Source organism: Cervus elaphus, chromosome 4 (assembly GCF_910594005.1).
Source record: "Cervus elaphus chromosome 4, mCerEla1.1, whole genome shotgun sequence".
In the NCBI taxonomy this organism is placed as follows: Eukaryota; Metazoa; Chordata; class Mammalia; order Artiodactyla; family Cervidae; genus Cervus; species Cervus elaphus.
The window spans coordinates 9,896,086-9,915,939 of record NC_057818.1 but is presented as its reverse complement, the minus strand read 5'-3'; the positions used below and the strand labels follow the sequence as shown (position 1 = coordinate 9,915,939).

Here is a 19,854-nt window from a genome sequence, read left to right as displayed (position 1 = left end):
CTGACTTGAGTCCCTGTTGGAAACCCAAGGGAAAGCGACAATGGTGGGCCTTTGAAAGCCGACAGGAGGGGGCTGAGAAAACCCCCCTTGAGTCACGGGGGCAGGGACCCCCTGAAATGACAGAGCGTGCCTCGTGTATGGACTGCAGCAGCCGTGTCATTAGTTTTGCCTCAGTTCCTTCCTTGGTGGACCCGCCTCTCCCCACCCACGAGGTCCTGGCAGGGCTGTCAGAGTACACGGCTGCCAGTGCTAAAGGTGGGCGTGCAACGCAGGGCAGGTGTCCCCCCGGGGGGTGAATCAGATTACAGCCAGCCAATCAGAATCTTCCAGGGGACTTGATAGGAAAATACTGAAAGGAAAGTGGGCTCTCACATTTTTTAAGGATTACAGACTCCAAGAATGCAGCCCGAGGCTGCCAGATGTCCGTCTTTCCCATCACGTGGGGAGCCTCTGCCTGACAGCGAAGCCAGCACACAGAAGCAAAGCCAGGAGATGGAGAGATCAGACGTTCATGAGTGCCTCTGACTCCTGGGTCCAGCTGTGCCTGAAGTCCACTCTCAGACTGCCCAGGCACAGCATCAAATTCTCTTCCTGCTTCAGATCACTCGAACAACATCTGCATCATTTCCAACCAACAGCCTCTGACCAATACACACAAAACGTGCATTGTTTCCCAAGGAGAGGGCTCCTACTTCCATCAGGGCCTCAACAGGAAAAGATTAATGAAAAGTGAGAAACCTCCTCACTCACGGTACAACAGAAAGCAGCACATCTGCTGCTTACTTGGTTTTTATAGCCTTATAAAGCCTGTGTCTCTGTGCCTCGGTTTCCTCATCTGTAAAATGGGAGACCAGAAAACCGGAGAAACCAAAACACAACGTGGGAAGCTCCTCAGTGGGGACAGGTGCGCAGCGGGAGCCAGTCTGTGCACACTCCCTCTTCTGCTCCCTCAGTGAGCCCCGATTTACACCTTTCCTGTACACGGAGGGAAAAAAACCACTGCAAGTCAAATAGGCTTTCCTCTGGATAGCTGCCTTCTCCGAGGGGGAGGACGAGGGTGCTAAGCAGGGACAGAGCCAAAAGTGCATGTTCATGTTTACGCGCCCTACCTGCAGCAGGACAGTTCCCCCAGGAATTGTGAGCTGTAAACAGTACTTCGGGGCGTTCTCCCAGGACAGCAGCTGAACGTCTTCAATGGCGCTGTAGGAGACTGAATTTTCCATGTACCCAGTTGGCTGCAGCAAAAAAAAACAGAAAAGACATATGTTGGTTATGAGATCAGGCACAATAACTGCCTTGGAAAGCATTCTCGCTTTAGCAATGAGCACGCTGAGCTGGTACAGACGCCTGGCAACTTTGGAGACTGAAGGAGTTCGTCTTTCCTGGCCGGCGGTGTCCAGCTGGAGGGGAGGGGCCGTGGCGGACACCCACCCATGTGTTTTGGGAGGTGTACAAGGCCTGGGCACTGCTCCTCCCAGTGTCTGTGGGGCCCAGCGTGGCCGGAGCCGGGACTGCTCCACCTTTCACCGTGTCCCAGCCACCACCCTCCCCTGCCCAGGAAGCGGTCACAGCCCCCTGCCCTCCGGACTCCCCTCCTGTCTCCCCCTGCAGACACATGTTCCCACTTGGCACTCAGGGCCGCATTCTGAGTCGGCAAACTCGATCCCTCCACGCCCCTGCTTGCATCTGTCAGGGGCTCCAGGTGACCCGACCACGAACTCCACCCCCGGGCCCCCTGCGTCTGACCTTGTGCCCGCTCCAGCCCCACCCCACCTCTCTCTGCACGCCAACACTGGTCTGCGGACGGCACTTGGCCTGCCCCGTGTCCCCAAAAGGCGGGGGTCACCCCCCCACCCCGGCATCTCCTCTTGACCTCTCCAGACCCTGAAACCCACCTGGCTGCCCCCTTCCCCGGGTCCCACACGCTCACTACATCCGTCTCAACCCTTGTGACCTGTGCGGGCTGTCTGTTTGCTGTCTGCCTCCCCCAGGCCGTGGCTCCGTGAGGTCAGGCCACGTCTGTCTTGGTCCCCACTCTGCCTCCAGGGTCCGGTGCACAGCAAGGACCCAGTGACTTGTGTTAAAAGGGGGAGACTGGTGAGGGTTATCACTGCTCAGTGCCAGGGTGGGGGTGGGGCGAGCGAAATTCAGTCGCTCACAGCTGAGTGAGCTCCTCTGTCACGGAGAGGAGGTGCCAGGCACCCAGAGGCCGCGTCCTTGGCACTCGGGGCCCGGGAAGCCAGACTTCAGCAGCGTCGGAGGCGAGTGTGGCCCAGCTGGGAAGGGGGACAGCTAACACCCCCCACAGTCTGACATAGGCCGAGCCTCCCCGAGCATGCGGCAGGAGCAAGCACCTTTGACTCTTATGACCGTGCCCAGAGCAGGGGCCGGGCTGTCCCCGCTGCACAGGTGAGGATGCCGCGACTCGGGACCTGACTGGCCCAGGGCCGCCTGGCTGCTGGCTCAGGGATCTCCAACCTGATCAGTAAGCTCTGACACAAGCAATGTAAAGTCTGGGGCCCAGCAAGCGAATTTCACCCGAAGGACTGGGGACCTCCGTGAGGCTTTTTCTTTAATTAAATTTTTTAATTGAAGTATAATTGCTTTATAGTATTGTGTTGGTTTCTGCCCACCAAGTTGTTTATTTTTAATTCCTATCTGCCAAAGCTGAGATATGGTGGTGATGGTGGTTTAGGAGCAGAAAAGGGTTGAAGGCTTAAGCTGCCTCAAATTTCCCTGATACGATCGGCTCCCACGCTCAGGTAGTCAGAGGGACTGATGGATCAATTCATTCATTCACTCACTCCGTCAGTCACCTAACAGACACTTAACTGAGCACCTGTTACCTTCCCGGCCCCGCGGGCTGGCTGTTGTGGGATCTAGCAGTGAACGAGACAGCAGCCCGGCGGGACAGAGAGACAACAGACAGACAGACACAAACACCCAGCAATGGGAGAGTGGCGAGTGCTGCACCGGAAACCAGGACCGCCGCGGTGTCGGGAGCGGGAGCGCCAGAGAGCCACGGCACCGAGGAACGAGGGAGGGAAAGCGCATCTCGGCCTGGCCACGGCCAGTGCAAGGGGCCGGGGGCGCTCGCGCGGGGAGGAGTGAGGCAGGGCAGGTGAGAAAGGCCGTGGAGAGGCGGGCAGGCTGCATCTGGAGGCACGGGAAGGCCCGCGGGGTTCCGGGAACGGGTGCCCACGGGGGGGAGGGGCAGGGCTTCGGGGTGCTCTCCCAGCGTCCCTGGACTCTGCTGCAGGGACCGAGTGGGCGGAAGCAGGAACAGCCTGGAGCCGCCTCCTTGGGGCCAGATGAGCCAAGAGGCCGCTGAGACCGCGGTGGGAGTGGGGAGCCAAGTTCACCCGGCCCTTCTCTCCGGCCCATGGCCCACCCCTTGGCATCAACCCAGGCAGCCTCGGTGTCCAGCCAAGACGGTTTGCCAATGCATCCCAAAGGCAACCACGTGGGTTCCCCGTGGCCCCTCTGCCCTGCTCCACAGCCCTGCACCGTCACGTTCTCAATATTCTGCATAAATGACTCAGCCCTGACCGCACGTCCTGTCCTGAGAAGCCCAGCGGCACCAGGGGCCTCGGGGATTCATGTGAACAGGCTTGTGCTTCCCGCTGACTGTCTCTGTGCTGGCGTTTTCAGCACAACGCGAGTGGGAGCGTTCACCTGCTCTGTTTCACGTGCCTGATGTTTAGGAGGTGATGGGTATACCTCCTTAACAAATGCAGGAAGATTTTCCTAAGTAAAAAAATGCCCATCCACACATAACATACATGGGAAGAGGTTGTGGTTACTAGTTTTACATATTAAATTAAAATTAAAAATAAATTAAAGAACTCTCCTTTAGAAAGCAATGGCGCCTGGATGCCTGGATGTGCTGAAGGTCTTTCTTTCCTTGACAGCCCACAGCCACATCTCTGCCTTTTCCTGGTCTGGCTGGTTCCTAAACCTCAGCCCACGGTCCCCTTGATGCACAGAGAAGCCAGAGAACGTGGGCTGGGACGCAGCCACTTTGGCATCTAGAAAATCACCGGGCCAACCCAGCGACGGATACAGAAACCCATTAGAAAATCCCACAGCAGTAGGGTGTGAGCACACGGGGTGGATCTGATTATCAAGCGAACGGCCAGTTTGGAATCGCACCTTGGGCACGTGAGCAGACAGCCTGGACGCTTCTATTTCCCACCACGGCTTCCTGGAGACTGAGACATGGAGAGGCCCCGCGCTGCCCGGCGCCCACCCCCACACCAAGCCCGTGGGAACACGCTCCAGATGACCACGACAGGTGGGACTTAGTATGATGGGGGGACAGCTGACCACCTGTGCCTGCTTTTTTCATGACCCGGCTGCAGCTGTCTCAAGGTGGCCTTGATTAGAAGTTTCAGCATAAGCATTTTCGGGAAACATTGGATATAAATAAACACATACTGTTTTTTTTTTTTTAAAAAGCAGATGTATTGCTGTTTGAAGTAGTACTGGCAAAAAGCAAAACTTAAAGAATTAGTGAGTTCTGTGTTTGAGCCACTTACTTGTGGGTCTTTGTGTAAGTTACTGCACCTCTCTTGATACCATTTCCGCCAATGGTAAAATGAGAATTTATTAGGTAAAATAGAATTTAAAGGGGATCCAATCTGTTAACGGCTCAGCACAGCATCTGGAACACACTGAAAAACTCAATAAAAATAAACTATTGTGAGAAACACTAAACTTTTTTTATCTCCAGGATCCTCCTCCCCTAAAGCCATAATTCTAGTCTAATCGTGAGAAAAAACATCAAACAAACCCCAACCGAGTGACAGTCCTCAGAACACCTGAGCAGTGCTCACCAAACACAAGGTAAGTCTGAGCATCTGTCCCCTCCACGTCTATGCAGACATGATGACTAAATGGACTGGGGGCCCATATGAGATGCTGGGGCAGAAAAACAACATTAGGGGAAAACTAAGGAAACCAAAGTGTGAACTTCAATAACAGCACATCAATATGAGTTCATTAGCTGTGACAAATGTCTCATGCTTTTGTAAGATGTTAACAATTGAGGGGGCGGTGGTGGAGAATTTTCCTGGTGGCCCAGTGGCTGAGACTCTGCACTCCCAATGCAGGGGGCGTAGGTTCGATCCCTGGTCAGGGAACTGAAACTCTGCATGTCCCACAGCAAGGTCAATCCCGCCCCCGGCAGACAAAAACACAACCGGGGAAAAGGGGTGTGGGGTATATGCGAACTCTCTGTGTGTCCCTGCAGCTTTCCTTTGCATCTCAAACTGTCCTGACATAAAAGGCTCACTAAGAAAAGCGCACCGTTGCTGCTGCTGTGGCTACTGCTGACACTATTGTCAACATTGTGGACAGACCCTGGACGGGAGCCTGAGGTCTGCGAGGGGAACGGGCAGGCCTGGACTGGAAGCCCCCGCCCTTCTCTGGATGCTGGTGTGAGGCTGCGCGGACCGAGGACCTCCTTCATCCCGGGTACTTTCACACTGCCGGGACGATTTTACAGAGGACTGATAATTCCCTGGTAATCTGAACACGACGATCAGGGCTACGACAGAGGAGATTCCTGCATGGGGTAAAGGCTGAGTTAGCTAGAAAGGAAAAATTAAATTCTCTGCTTGAGGGGCGTGAAGAAAACCTGCTCTAAGAGGTGTTCTTAAGAGAACATCAAGCAGATTACGAGTTATCAAACCGTGCGGCTCCATTTGTATGACATCCTGGAATACACAAGAACTATAGCCACGGCTCAGACCAGTGGTGGCCAGCAGGGGGGCGAGGGGACTGGTTACCGAGGGGCACGGAGGAGGGGCGTGGGGGCACCTCTCGGGGCAATGGAAACAGTCTGTCTCAACGGTGGTGGGGTTACCTGACCGCACACACTCGTCAAAGTAAACAGATGCGCACGCGCAAAACAGTGGAGTTCACCGAATGTAAATTACAACTCAAACCCGACTAAGAGGCAACAAACGAACGTTCAAGGTAATTTGGGAGATGATGAATAGGACGAAATCTCAGAATTGTTACCAAGACCGCTCACGAGCACTTTGGTAGACCACCTGTGTTACTTTCTAACACCTCACTTTTTGAAGGTCCATATAGTTCTGTAACTTGCCTTTTCCCACACAATGCTGCAGCATATGCCCACCCCATCTTCGGAGCTACCATTTTAGGAGCTGTTAGGTACTCCACCCCTCGTGTCTCATCGCCGCGCCGCGCCCCCCCACCAGACAGCGCGGTGGTCCTGCTCCGTGCTAACATACACAGCGCCACAATGGGCGTCCCTGTGAAGCACGCTTTTCTGCCCCGTGTTTAGGATTAGAATTTAGAATCCTTAGGCCGGATTCCCAGAAATGGAATTACTGGGACAAAGGGTAAGAGCATATTTTATGTTGCTGCCAAACTGCTCTCATTAAGGAGAAATTAAGGAGAGCTGGGGGGCCCTGGCTAAGACCGGGGGCCTTCACCCTGGGCCACCAGCCTGACTGGGTCCTGTGGGCCGCTGCTCCGGCCCCACCTGGCCTCTGCGGGCCTGCGGTGTAACTGCGGGGAAAGCGTGCTGGTGGCTCAGAAGTCTGCTGGGGGTCCTTCTGTGGGGCGGGGCGGGGCGGGGTTGGGGGGGAGGTCCTTCCACAAGCAGGGTCCTCGCTCCTGGGGAAGCTGGGGGACAAGTCGGGGTGCCTCTGTCCTTTTGCTTTCAGGGACTGATGAGGGGCCAGGTGGGGGCCCTGGTGTAGACAGACCGCGAAGAGACCATGGCCACCATCCCCCCCACCGACACCGCCCCCTGCCGACGCCGCCCCCGCTCCTTTTGCTTCTGAGATGAGCTTCTTCCCTGATCACGTAGCACCTGGACCTGCTGGAGGCAGCAGGCCCTGGAGAGACATCATCAAGGTCCCCAGGGACCCCCAAAGGCCTTTAAAGCTGACATTCCAAACCCTGTGCCTTCTCGGGTTTCCCGTGAGGCAGGGAGCAGGGTGACCACAGCCCCCCTCCCCCCTCTCCCAACAGCCTCTGACCTCGGGCCCCTAATGCTGGCAGGATGTCTCCAGGCTCCCCCCCCCCCCCGCCTTTCTGGGGAACCCCTCCCTCCTGCCCAGGGCTGCCTGCCTGCTGGTTTCCATGGGGATTTCTGTAGAGGCGAGTGAGAATCATGACTTCCGCAGGCCCCAAAGATGAGGCTCCGGGCTGATTCAAGACACAAGAAGGAAAAGGGCCTCTTGCACAAACATTCTCCAAGGCCCTGCATCACCATGGATTGCTCCAAAAAGGTGGATCAGAGAGGAGCACTCTGGCGTGCAGGAGGTCACTGGCCGGCTCTGGATGACCAACGCCAAGCAGGCCTTCATCAGTTACGGATGTTTGGTCTGGGGTCTTCCCCAGGAGCTCCGGGCTGCCTGCCCCGGGCCTGCCCACCTCGCCCTGTCCCATCAACCACCCCTGCAGTAGCCCAGGCCTCCCTGGGGGCCAGGAGGGGTCGCCAAGGGGGCCGTGGGATCTGCGGGACAAAAGGAGGAGCCACCGGCCCGCCGGTCCCTGCTGCACAGACCTCGACAGAGCAGAGGCCGGGCCGAGAGGGCAGGCCCAGAGTCTGGGGCCGGCCAGGGCTGCTCTCCATGGACTGCGCTCCGCCGAGAGTCAGGAGGCCCTTTCGGGCTCATTAATCACAAGTCCAGCCATGGCAGCTGCCCCCTTTTATGGCCAAACGGCTCAAGAAGTTTAATAATAGAGCTGAGGGCTGATACTTCCACGTTCAGACCCTTCCAGCCCCGGCCACCAGCGTGGGCATGGGAAGCCAGATGGAAATCGGGGCCCTGGGGGTGCCGTGCCACCCTGGGGCGTCTTTGATCGGAGCAGCCAGTGAGGCTCTCGAGGGCCAAACTCAACATCAGCATACGGCCAACCAGCAGGTGGGCAAACGTCCCAAGGATCACAGACGCCCCAGGCGCCTCCTCACTGACTCTTCACGAGGCCCCTGGGAACCGGGAGCGGCTGGCGCCCCCATCCACTAGAGGGGGGCCTGCGGCAGCCATGGCCGCTCAGCACAAAGGCCACGTCGCTGACTCAGAGGCCAGGTCTGGCCCACGGTGCCACGTCCCCTGCCTGTTCCGTGAGGCGATGGCCCAGGAGCCCCAAGGTGACCAGAGGGCGCCTCTCGATGAGGGCGGTGGGGGAGGGGTGTGTGTCACGGGTGCACACAGCTAATGACAGAACGCGGTGATAAGTGCCCCGGTGCAGACATGAGGTACAAAGGGCAGGCCCGGGGGGAGGAACGCTCTGCAACACTGGGGAAGGCTTCCCAGAGGCGACCTTCAAGCGGGTGGGCAGGGCAGCACCAGGCACTCCTGGCAGAGCGAAGGGAGGGTCTGCGGGCCCACAGTGTGCAGACCCCGGTCTCAGGACAGGGCTGGAGGACAAGGACTCCCAGGGAGGCCTGGAACAGGACCCCGAGCGGGGCTCAGCCTTGACTGCACAACCCTCTAATTTCTGACATTCCCCCTCTCTCCCCACCCCCTTTTTTTAAATGAAGGCAGACCATATAAACAGCAAAGCACGAAAAGCACAAATATTTGACTGCATTTACTTCTGCATAAGCCTAGGTCAAGCCTGCCCAGGTCAAGACAGGGACTGTCTGTGACACCCCACAAGGCGGGCCCCCTCGAGCCCCATCCCAGGAGGACTGCCCGGCAGTGTCCGCCCTTCTCGATCTGTCGCGAGAGGTGGGTCCCTGGGCTCCCAGAGCTGGAAGCGCACAGCCCATGCGCCCGTGTTCTCTTGCTTGGCATCCTGTCCATGCACATGTGTGCCTGCAGCTGCTGCCATCGCAGGGCCATCTTCCTCTCTGCGCACCCCCGCTGTCTGCGGACCCTTGTCTGTTTCCCGTTTGCGGCTGCCGTGTAGGAAGCTGCCGGGAACATTTCTGCACTTATGGGGGGGGGGCAGGGGCAGGGGCAAAAGAGCTCCCACTTGGGGAAATACCCAGAAGTGGGGTTGCTCCTGGGCCACCGAGTAAACTGCTCTAAGTCCAAGAACATCGGTGTGTGGGGAGTTCCTGGGAGGTCTGCTATAAACACAAGCTCATCTGTAAGGGCCACTCTTCTCAGGTACCCACGCCTTAAGGAGAACATGAGTCTCGGGGGCGGGATCAGGTAGGGATGGAGCTCCGTTTTCTCAGGAGTCTTTCGCCTGGGCCTCTGAGACCCGCGGGAGGCAGCACCCTCCTCCAAGCTGGACTCAGAGCCGCCGAGGATGTGGCCGGGCTGCCGAGAAACTTTCTCTGTGGCTCACATGGCAGAAACAGACGTCCCCTTCAGGCCCGGTCTCCTTGCTGAGCTCCCACGGAGGCTGCTCCAGGAGGGGAGGGCGTGTCTGCTCAAGACTGGAGCGAGCGCCGAGCTAAAACTAAGGCTTTGGGGTTAACGTGAGTGTTAATTTAGCTCCCAGATCAGAGGCCGCTGTCACGCAGGCCTTGATCCGCTTGCTGTCTCGGATGGAAGGATGTCGGCAGGGACCGGAGGGCACGCGGCCGCGTCCTCGCAGATGTGCTAGTTGATGGTGTGACCGGGCCAGGGGAGAGCTGCGGCCTCTGACAGCCTGGAAGCAGGATCACCTGGCTCTAGGGTCCTCCAGGCTGCGCCCCCTCCACCCTGGTGCACTGTCGTCAGCTGTCTGTGGGCGGTGTGCTCCTGAGGACAGGGACCCTGCCACCCTGCCTGCGTCCACAGTAACTGTCCTGGTCAAGGGCCGTCTGCGTGTCTGTACAGGTCGTCTTCCCACTGACTCCTTAGAAGGACCCACAAGATGGGCGTCACTGTGATCCCATGTTACAGCTAAGAAAACTGAGGCCCAGAAAAGAGAAATAACTCTTCCTAAGCCACGCTGCCAGGCTTCCCAGGTGGCGCTAGTGGTATAAAGAACCCGCCTGCCAATGCAGGAGACATAAGAGGCCCAGGTTCGATCCCTGAATTGGGAAGATCCCCTGGAGGAGGGCGTGGCAATCCACCCCAGTATTCTTGCCTGGACAGAGGAGCCTGGTGGGCTACATGGGGTCACAAAGAGTCGGACATGGCTGAAGCGACTTAGCACACACGCAAGCCAGGTGCCAGTTACTGGTGCAGCCAGGACTGGCACTCCAGCCCTTCCATCTAAACCAGAGGTGGGGAAACATTTTCTGCAAAGGGCCAGCCAGTAAATTCTTTAGGCTTTGTGAGTCACGTGGCCTCTGTCCTAACAGCTCAACAATGCTGCTGAGGTGTGAAGGCAGCCATAGATAGCAGACAAGTGACCGTGCCCACATTCCAATAAAACTTTGTTAAAAAAGACGGCAGGGGACAGGGCCAGGTGTGGCCTTGGCGCTGTTTCTGACTTAAACCACTCAAGAGGAGTATAAACAGGTGATGGACACATGGACGGGAGAAAATGAGTGGACCGTTCTCGCTATCCTCTTTTTCGGGTGATGTCAGCACAGGACCTTCACACGTGGAAATCGTCTTTCACTTACATTTTGTCCTCAAATGGAATTCCAGGCCCGGAGTTCACTCCACTCTTGGCCTAAGAGAGAGAAGGAGCTGGGCTCCTTTGTACGTGACGGTGCAAAGGCCTTTGCAAGCATCAGTCGATCAACACACTGAGGTGCGCAGCCCCGTTCCTCTCATTTTACAGATCGGCCTGCGAGGTGCCAGGAGGCAAAGTCAGCTGCAAGGGAGCAGTGGGGCCCTGACTGGGGTTCCAGATCGTCTAATCCCCGGAATCGCTGCTCCGCCCTGTGATGCTGGTAACAAAGACGCCCCTGGAGCAGCCGCCGGCTTGCCAAAAAGGGAAGAGAGGACAGAGAGGAAGGAAGAGGCCCCTGGGGACGCAAGGCATGAGGTGCCGCTAGGTTTCCTGTTCTGCACACCAGCTCTGACACTACACAGGCCGGCCCGGGGGCCTACTCGGGATCTGCTGAAGTCACCGGAGCTGTGCCCGTCAGCACAAGGAACAAGTGGCCTAAGGAAAAGCTCTGATTAGACGTGCAAACGGAGCAAAGAGAAAACGTGTGGCTGGTGCTGGCCCCCAACACACAGAAAGGTCGGAAAGGCGGCCGATGACACCCTCAGGGGCAGGGGGGCGGGGGTGGCCCGTGGGTACAAGCCGGGCCCAGGCTGGGCACAGGAGGGCCTGGTGCAGTTCTTCTGTCGGTTGTCATTTCCAGAAGGTGCTGCCCTGTGCTAGTTGCAGCAAGGCGGATGTGGCCCTGTCTGTTCAGGGCTGCGAGGCTGGCCTTGCGCGTGCCGCTCAGGAGGGTGCGTGCGCTTTTGGGGTCCCCGGGAGGGGGGCTGCACCGGGGGCATGCCCGGCAGCTACCCTGGCCCCAGACGTTTCTCAGCTACTGCCGTTGACAACGCTCTGTGAGACACAGAATCTGGGAGTGTGAGCTGATCTGGGACAAGAACTTGCAAAGGTGAGCAGGTCTTTTCTTGCAAAGAAAGAGACGAGAGACCCTACAGACTGGGGGCTGCGGGGGTTCCGCACTTGTCGGGACAAGTGCGGCTCTGAAGTTTCCACAGTTCAAGGATTCTTTTCTCTCCCCTGGAATCCCAGCATGTGGCTGGCTCTCTCAAGGACTGAACGCCAGTGCTGTGTGCCAGCAGCCTCACCATGACCGAGGAACACTGATGGTGACCCAGCATCAGCTACCACAGCCCAGGGTAGAATAATCAACATTCTAGGCAGATACCCGGACAAATTCATTACACCTTCATGCTTCTGAAACCAGATTAAAACCACCAAAGGATTGCTACACACCTACCAGAATGGCTTTTTTAAAAAAAGACGCTATCAGCCCCTCACACACATCATGGCCCCAATCAAACTAAAACCAAAACCCAGAAAATGAACAAGTGTTGCTGAGGATATGAAGAAATTGGAACTCTTGGGCACGGATGGTAGGAACAGAAAATGCTGCAGCTGCCGTGGAAAACAGTTGGCGGTTTCTCAAAAAATGAAACACAGAACCACCGTACGATTCAGCAATTCCACTTCTGGTATATACCCCAAACAACTGGAAAGTAGTTACTCCAACAGGGAACAGATATTTGTACACCAGATCCACAGGGAACTGTATTCAATATCCTGTGATAAACATAATGGAAAAGAGTATGACAAAGAACGTGTGTGTGTGTGTGTGTGTGTGTGTAAAACTGAGTCACTTCACTGTACTGCAGAAATTAATACAGCATTGTAAATCAACTATACTTCAATCAATTTTAAAAAACAGATCTTGAAAATTCCAAAAAGCAAACAAAAAAACAAAAAAAAAAGGACGGAAATTCGCACACATGCTACAATGTGTATGAACCTTGAGGACATTATGCCAAGTGAAATAAGACAGTCACAAAAAAGACAAATATCGTATGATGCCACTTCCATGAGGAACCTAGAGTGGTCGGATTCGCAGAGACAGACAGTAGAAAGACCCCCAGTGGCTGGGGGTGGGAGTTGCTGCTGAATGGGTATGGACTTTCAGTTCTGCAAGATAAAGAGTTCTGGAGAAGGATGGTGGCGATGGGGGCCTGACAGTGTGACTGGACGGATGCCACAGAACTGTATGGCTAAAGTGGTCAATTCTACATCATGCATATTTTACCACCACAACAAAAAACACTGGGGCAAACAGAATCGTCAGTGACAGCGGGACGAGGGAGACCAGCACTGCGGGCGCGAGCAGGAGCAGGTCCCAGCCCTTTGGAAAGTAGCTGGCAGCGTTTGCGAAAGCCGACTCTCCTCTACCTTCTGCACTCCGGGACCGCCACTCCCAGCTCCGCCCAGCCGGACTGCCCCAGGGTCACAGCAGCACCTCACAGGCAACCATCGACAGCGAGCAGCGCAATGAAGGCGTATTCACCCCATGCAAAGCGACACAGCCGTGAGCACAGAAGACCACACGTCTGTGCAGCAGGGTGATGAGTTCCACCAACACAAGAGCATGCACCGCGAGAGTCCGTTTACACAAGGTCCAGACGCTGGCCAAAAACAGGGCAGCGGTCACCTCTGGGGGAGGGGGGTGGCTGGAAGGGGGCCGAGGAGCGTCTCGGGAGTGCTCATCCTCTTGGCCTGAGCCGGGGCAGAGTGATAAGGACACGGTCGATGTGCAAACCCACTGAGGCGCAGGCTTAGGACCCGTCTGTTTTTCTGTAGGTATTTCACACAACTCAACAGAAAAGGTGTCCTTTGAAAGACAGGATTCCTCTGGACTGATGGTTGCCGATAATGGGCAGAGACCCTGGTGGGGGCTGGCAGGATGACTGTGACACTCCTCACCGGGCACGCTGCAGCATTTGTCAGAGTGCCCACGTGTGTCGGGGAACACAGCGGGCTGGGGGAGGTCACGGCGTGTGAGCCCCACCCCGGCCCATCGGCACAGCCCACAGACTGAGAAAAAGCTCTGTCTGTATACACACTGCGCACTGTATTTCCAATGTGGGCAGATGCTGTTCCTATGAATATAAATGTGTGGAAAAGCAAGACTGAGTCCGGGCATACTATAAGCAAAATACATAGGGTGTCAAGTGGCTACAAGTTCAAGTGAAACAAAAGCAGGGCGGGAGGGAGGCCGGGCTTTGGCGTGGCAACACAGTTTCTAAAGAAAGCTCAGAATACAGACAGCATCACATGGAGATCCACTGGGACACTCCGGTTCCGAGGTGAACCACCCCCAACCTGAAACAAGACCCCCAGATGGTGACAAAGAAAGACCAAGCTAACCAGCTCCTCCTACTGAGGGTCAGAGTTCATGGAGGCAGCCCTTTCTAGGGGCCCCATTGATTGACAATCCTACCTACAGCCTCTTAAGGAGGTTTAATACATGAATGGGAAGTAGAGAGAGAGAGAGGAGGGTGGGGGTCGGGGGGGGGGGGTCCTATCCCGTGAGATGGACTTGCGTGCTCTTCCTGGTCAGAAAACAAAAGCAATGCAAAGCAACATTTCCATTTTTCCGCCTAAACAGAGAGCCGGGGCAGCCAGACAAGGCTCAGGCTGATCAGCGTCTCCGGGGATCAAGGGGCCCCTTCTGTGAGATCTTTAGCTGCCTCATCTCACACGGCGGGCATCTGAGCTTCTGAGAAGCCGCCAGCTTCCGGGAGGCAGGCAGGGTACAACCTTAGACAAATAAGCACAATCGCTCTCAGGGAAGCATGGCTGGTAGCCACCGCCAGTGCCTTGCAAATCAGAAGTGGGAAATCCTTGATTGTTCTGCCTCAGATCCTGCCTGGGGGCTGCAGGCTTCCACCTGAAGGTTCCAGGCTGCGTGACAGGCCAGCTGCTTGTACACAGACCTGCTAACCCTTCTCCAGGGAAGCTGGGCCACAGAGCCAGAACCGTCTCTAAGGCGAGTGCAGGCTCTCGCTCACCACCCAGAGGTGGGATCTCGAGGACCATCGCTTAAAAATCTGCTTCTGAAAAACATATGTCCACGTGAACACCTGCACTGTGGTGCTTACAGCAGCTTTCTCTCTAACTGCCGAAACCTGGAAGCAACCCAGATGTCTTTTAGCAGGTGAGTGGATACTGTGTGGTACATCCGGACAGTGGAATACTAGTCAGCACTAGAAAGAAAGGAGCTGTCAAGCCATGAAAAGACATGGAGGAAGCTTAAATGCCTGTTACGGAGGGAAGGAAGCCAATCTGAAAAGGCTGCATACCGTGTAATTCCAACAATCTGACCTTCTGGAAAAGGCAGAAATTTGGAGACAGTGACATGATCAGTGGTTGCCGGGGGTTGCGGGGAGAAGGGATGGGGAAGGGATGAATTTTTTTAGGGCAGTGAGAACTGTTTTGTGTGATACTATAGTGGTGGACACACAGCCATTACATATTTGTCCCCAGAACGTACAACAGCAGGAGGGACCCTCCCCACCTAAGGCAGGCGACGGGCTTTGGGGGATTGGGGTGACGTGTCAGTGCAGGTCCATCCACTGTGATGAATGGACCGCCTGGGCGGGGGGTGAAGACCGGGAGGCGGTGCACAGGCCGGGGCACAGCTACATAAGAAATCTCTGTACCTTCTCCTTGATTTTGCTGTGAACCTAAAACTGCTCTAAAAAAAAAAAAAAGAAGACTGAAAAAACCCCAGAACCTGCTCCCCTGGCAGAAGAGGCCAGTCACTTCAGGAAGCCCAGTGATCTGTGATGTGGACTCCAGAGGTCTGGATCCCCGTCCCAGCTCTGCAGCCCAGCGGTGGGGCGGCCTCGGGCGGCCAGCTCACCTTCTGTCGCCGCTAGGACGGTCACTGGGACCGTGATGATTACAACGTCTACGTGGACGCTCGGGAAGCCAAGGACTGTCTATGCAGTGGCGCCGGGGGTGCAGAGGTCAAGTGGGGCGCCGAGTCCCGGTCCCCACGTGTCCAGACGTGACGCAGGGTACCCACCTCACGATCTGACCCTCAGGCATGCTCCCTACCAAACAAAACCTATCTGTGACGTAATAAACAGAAGCGATAGTAAAAATATTTAATAGCTGAGACAGCCTGGGAACGAACGAATCGGAACAGACACCAGCTGGAAGCAGCTGCTCCCGTGTCCAGGTGCAGCCCACGGGACTCCCGCCCGTGGCGATGGGTCGTGCACAACCCCCTTCTCACCAAGAAAGGACCCTCTCTCTCCACCCAGCAGCATTCTGGACCACCGGTGTTGCCAAATCCAACAGAACACACTGTACTGAAAACCCCAAACCAACCAACTCTCTAAGTTTAGTCTTAAAGACAGTTCCCTTTTCCCTGGGTCCCAAGGGATATATGTGGAATCCCTAGAATTCAGCCATCGCCCCTCTATGAGTCATCTATCTGCTTGCTTCCTTTACCAACTTAAAGCACCCACACTGATACCTCCTCATTCACCGTCAAGCAACTGCTCCAAGGGGAAAAAAAAAAGTCTAGAATTAAGGAACCTGTTGGGGGAGTCAGACACATCATCAGAAATCCATTGGTATGACACCAGCGGAAATGAAGGCATGGGAGTCCTGGGGAAGGTGAACTAACCAATGCAAATACAGGGTCATTCAAGAAACCTTCAGAAATTATGAGCTATTTGACTTGGGTTTTGAAGGGTGAATGGGAGTTTATCCAGCAGAGATGGGAGACTGAGGGAGAGGAGTTGGAAAAGACTATTACAATCCAGATTATGGAGCTCCTTGGATGTCTTGTTGTAATTCCAAAGGACAACTAAGGAAGGTGGAATTTGGTTCCCCAACACAAAAGACAGCGAGGGAACCAACATGCATGAGCAGGCCTTGCAGAGAGTGACTCATCAGGCTGCCCCCAAAGATGGCTGTTGCTATGTGTCTGCAACTAGGCAACCAGGTGAACCATGAAGAAACCATGTCCGTCCGTCACCGATGCTGCTGTCATAATAGTCACAAGTCGTCACCTCTCCAAGGAAGAGCCGCACAGCAGTCCCAGCAGGCCTTCCCTCTCAGGAATAAAGGACCAAGGGGGAACGTCTGCCTTGTCCATCAAGAGCATTTCTAAGCCTGAGTTATCAAAACAGTGGTGTGAAAGTCACCTTCTACTGCTCAGCACCCTACTTAACACAATAGATTCCAAAATCCGACCTCTGAGGGACCCCTGAAGTCGGAAGGTTAGGTACGGGTGACCCCACTCACCACAAGCAGCTGTTTAGACCCCAGCAAACCCCAAATCCCTTCTGGAGAAAGACAGGCACACACATAAATGACAAAGTGACGAACCGCAGGTGCTAGTAAGAGGCGGCAGGGACGGCTGAGGGTCAGAACGCCAGCCGCTCATTCACTGGGCCCCTCATTGACTCCATAGGCCGGCAGCGCCCTGTGCCCTGCCCTCCAGCAGCTCACAGAGAGCCGGGGCCTGGTGAGCTTGGCACGGGGCGACAGAGCAGAGCCGCACGAGGGTGCAGACCCTCCCGCGGGCGTGAAGGAGAGGCCGACCACCGGCTCTGCAAAGCGGACTCTGGGGAAGCGAGTTAGCAGTTTGCTGGGACGAGGGGATGGAAAGGCGTCTGGGGCAGCTTGCGGGGTGGTGGGGAGCGGGCGTCACTGCAGGGTGGCTCCGAGATCCGCCCTGGGCTGATCTGGGAGAGATCTGGGCTGGGCCGGGAAGGCCCGGCTACAGACTCAGGCGGCGTCCTGGGCCTCTAGGCGGGCAACGGGCAGGCTGGAGACCCGGGCAGAGGAGCCGCCAGGGACCAGGGAAGAGCCCTGAGTGCTGCTCAGTGAAGGGCATCTGCAAACTCTGTGGTTTGGCGTGAACTTCCCTACAGAATGGGGTGAACTCATACTGACGCAGGCGACAACGCAGATGAGCCTGGAAACGCCACGCTAAGTGAAAGAAGCCAGACACAAGAGGCTTCAGAGGGTATGGCTCCATTTACACGAGACATCCAGAATGGGTAAATCCAGACAGACGGAGAGCAGATCTGTGGCTCTCGAGGGCTGGGGAGTGACTTAATGAGCGTCGGGGGGGAGGCGGGGTGCCTTTGGAGGTGATGAGAGTGCTGTGGAACCACATAAACGGGGTGTCTAAGACACCGTGACGGTACGAAAGGCCACCGAACTGTATACTTTCAAACAGCTAATTGCATGTTATGTGAACTTTGCTTCAGTTTTTAAAAAGTTCTGAATAAATGTAATGAGTTCCAAGAACTTTCTAGACTGGAGGGCGATGGTGGAGTGACTGGCCTGAACCTCTGCTCCCCCTCAGGTCTCGCGTGCAGGTGTCTGGGTCCAGCGGCCAGCAGTGTTCCTGGTCTGGACATGGAGGGGTGGGGGTCTCAGGGGACTCCTTCAGAAGCCATCTCAAGAACAGAAAATCATCTCTTGGCATTGAATCATGTGTTGATAATTCAGATGATGGATGATGCCAGGCTGGTCTGTATAGGATGAAGCCGTGGTTATTTCCAAGAGCACCGGCCGCCCTGGTAGGACGAACCGAGCCACTTTGTGTGACTGCGATCAGTTGATGTCAACAAACTCTTAACTCCAGATCAATGGCCTCATCGATTTCCATGGAAAACTCTATGACCACACGAGGTAGAAACAGGGTCATTCTTCTGGCAGAGAGAAGGATGGTTTTATATATGCACACACACACACACACACACACACACACACACTGCCTTGTATACTCTGCTCAACATAAATAATCCCAAAACTGGATTAAGAGTCTGTTTCCTGAGCTTCAGACTCACAGTTTATTCATTCATCAAATATTTATTGAAGGCTTCCTGTGTGCCACAAAAGTGCTTCCAGAGTGTTCTGGGTGTTTGGGGACACGTCATTGAACGGAACAGGGCCCTTTGCCTTGGTGGAGGGCTTACGCTCTAGCCGTGGCCTGAGGGCACCACCCCCTTGATGTCCTCCAGGCTCCCCCAGATCACCACCCAAGCTGTGCCCACTCAGGGGGTCTCCCTGCGGTCTTCCCGAGCCTGCTACGTGGCAGCACCTCATCTAGGTGGCCTCCTGTGAAGTCTAATGACTCCATCTGACTCCCAGCCCTAAGCCCTGAAGCCAGTACATCACCACGGCCAGATCCGGCTACTGCTCACCTCTCCAACTGACCTCTGCCTTCCCAGGCACGCTCCTCCAGTTCTGTCTGCTCTTGTTTTCCTTCTAGATCACGGCAAAGGCTTCCTGGCTGGACCTCCCGTTCTCAGCTTCCTCTCCCCACCTCTCTCTGACGGAACGCTGCCAACAGAGCTTTCCTCCAGAAACCCACTGGCTTTTCTGGCTCCTTGGCCCCGTGACCCTGGGCAGCCCTACTCTGCCTACAGAGAAGAGCCCAGCCCTCTGGCCCTGCACCCAGGAGCTACCGTGAGGTGTCTCAGATGCTCTGGTGTCTCCTGGAGTCTAGAGTACCTGTGCAACGTCTAAGAGCAGAGAGGAGCTAGCGTCCAAAGAAACGTTATTTCCTCAAACCCCAACTGGGGGCAGTGGTGAAAAGGACTCAGAGACAACGGGCCTTCTCTGGGGGCTCACTCCACCGCCCACCCCCAATCCGAACTTCTGACCCAACTGTGGGAAACTACTGACGACTTTCATGGACGGCTGGTCCCTCGCTCTGCCCAGGGACAAATATTCCCCATGATTTATTTTTAAGAAGCAAAATCGGGCAATGATTGAGAAAGAATTCAGATTTAGCCCCGGACAGTTGCTTCACAAATAACAAGAATAGACTGGTGGCCGATCGCAGTCAGGGTCAAGGAACAGAGCCTCCTTTGCTGCCGGCTGGGACCGCAGCTGCCGGAGAGGCCCCGGGCCCCGACCTCGGGGCAGGGCTCGTGACACGTGGGGGACGTTCACACAGACGAGAGGCTCGGGACTCTCCCGACGCTGGTCGTCGTCAGCGGGGAGACACGGCAGCCCAGATGTTGGCAGGGTCCTGTCTGCAGCCCCAGGAACAATTCCTTCTTTCATGGCCCAGGCAAGCGGCCAAGGTCAGAGGCAACGCCAGCCAGGGCTTACCCTCCGTGCCAAGGCCCTTTAGAAAAATTTAAATAATTTTAGATAGAAATGCCTCCTCTTTCCTTGCTGTAAACAGACCATTCAGAATATCCTCTGCCCTTTTCTGGATGACATTAACTGCCATTCTGAGCATCCGTGACCACACACTGCCCCCGTCAGGAGCTCGGGATGCAGCGGTGAGTGGCAAGTGGCAAGCTGGCCCCGCACTCGTGGCCCCAACCGCTGTGCGTTTCTGCACGCTCATCTCCTTTCCATCGTCGCCCCCCCTCCCCCAGCCTCAGCACACCAAGTGTCCGTGCTCCCTGAGGACTTGCATGTCAGTTTGTGAAAGTCCTCCCCCACCTCCCACCTCCCACAGCCGCTGTTTCTAGTCCGTGGTCTCGG

At 55.8% G+C, this 19,854-nt stretch overlaps 1 protein-coding gene across 1 annotated transcript in view; it reads right to left on the bottom strand.

Moving 5' to 3' along the window:
• The window catches only part of LOC122691556 (c-Maf inducing protein), a 204,687-nt gene that overhangs the window by 75,408 nt on the left and 109,425 nt on the right, over nt 1–19,854 (bottom strand). The window contains exon 2 of the mRNA XM_043898139.1: nt 1,110–1,235. Within this exon, the coding sequence (XP_043754074.1) occupies nt 1,110–1,235 (126 nt within the window). The remainder of the gene's footprint in view (nt 1–1,109; nt 1,236–19,854) is intronic.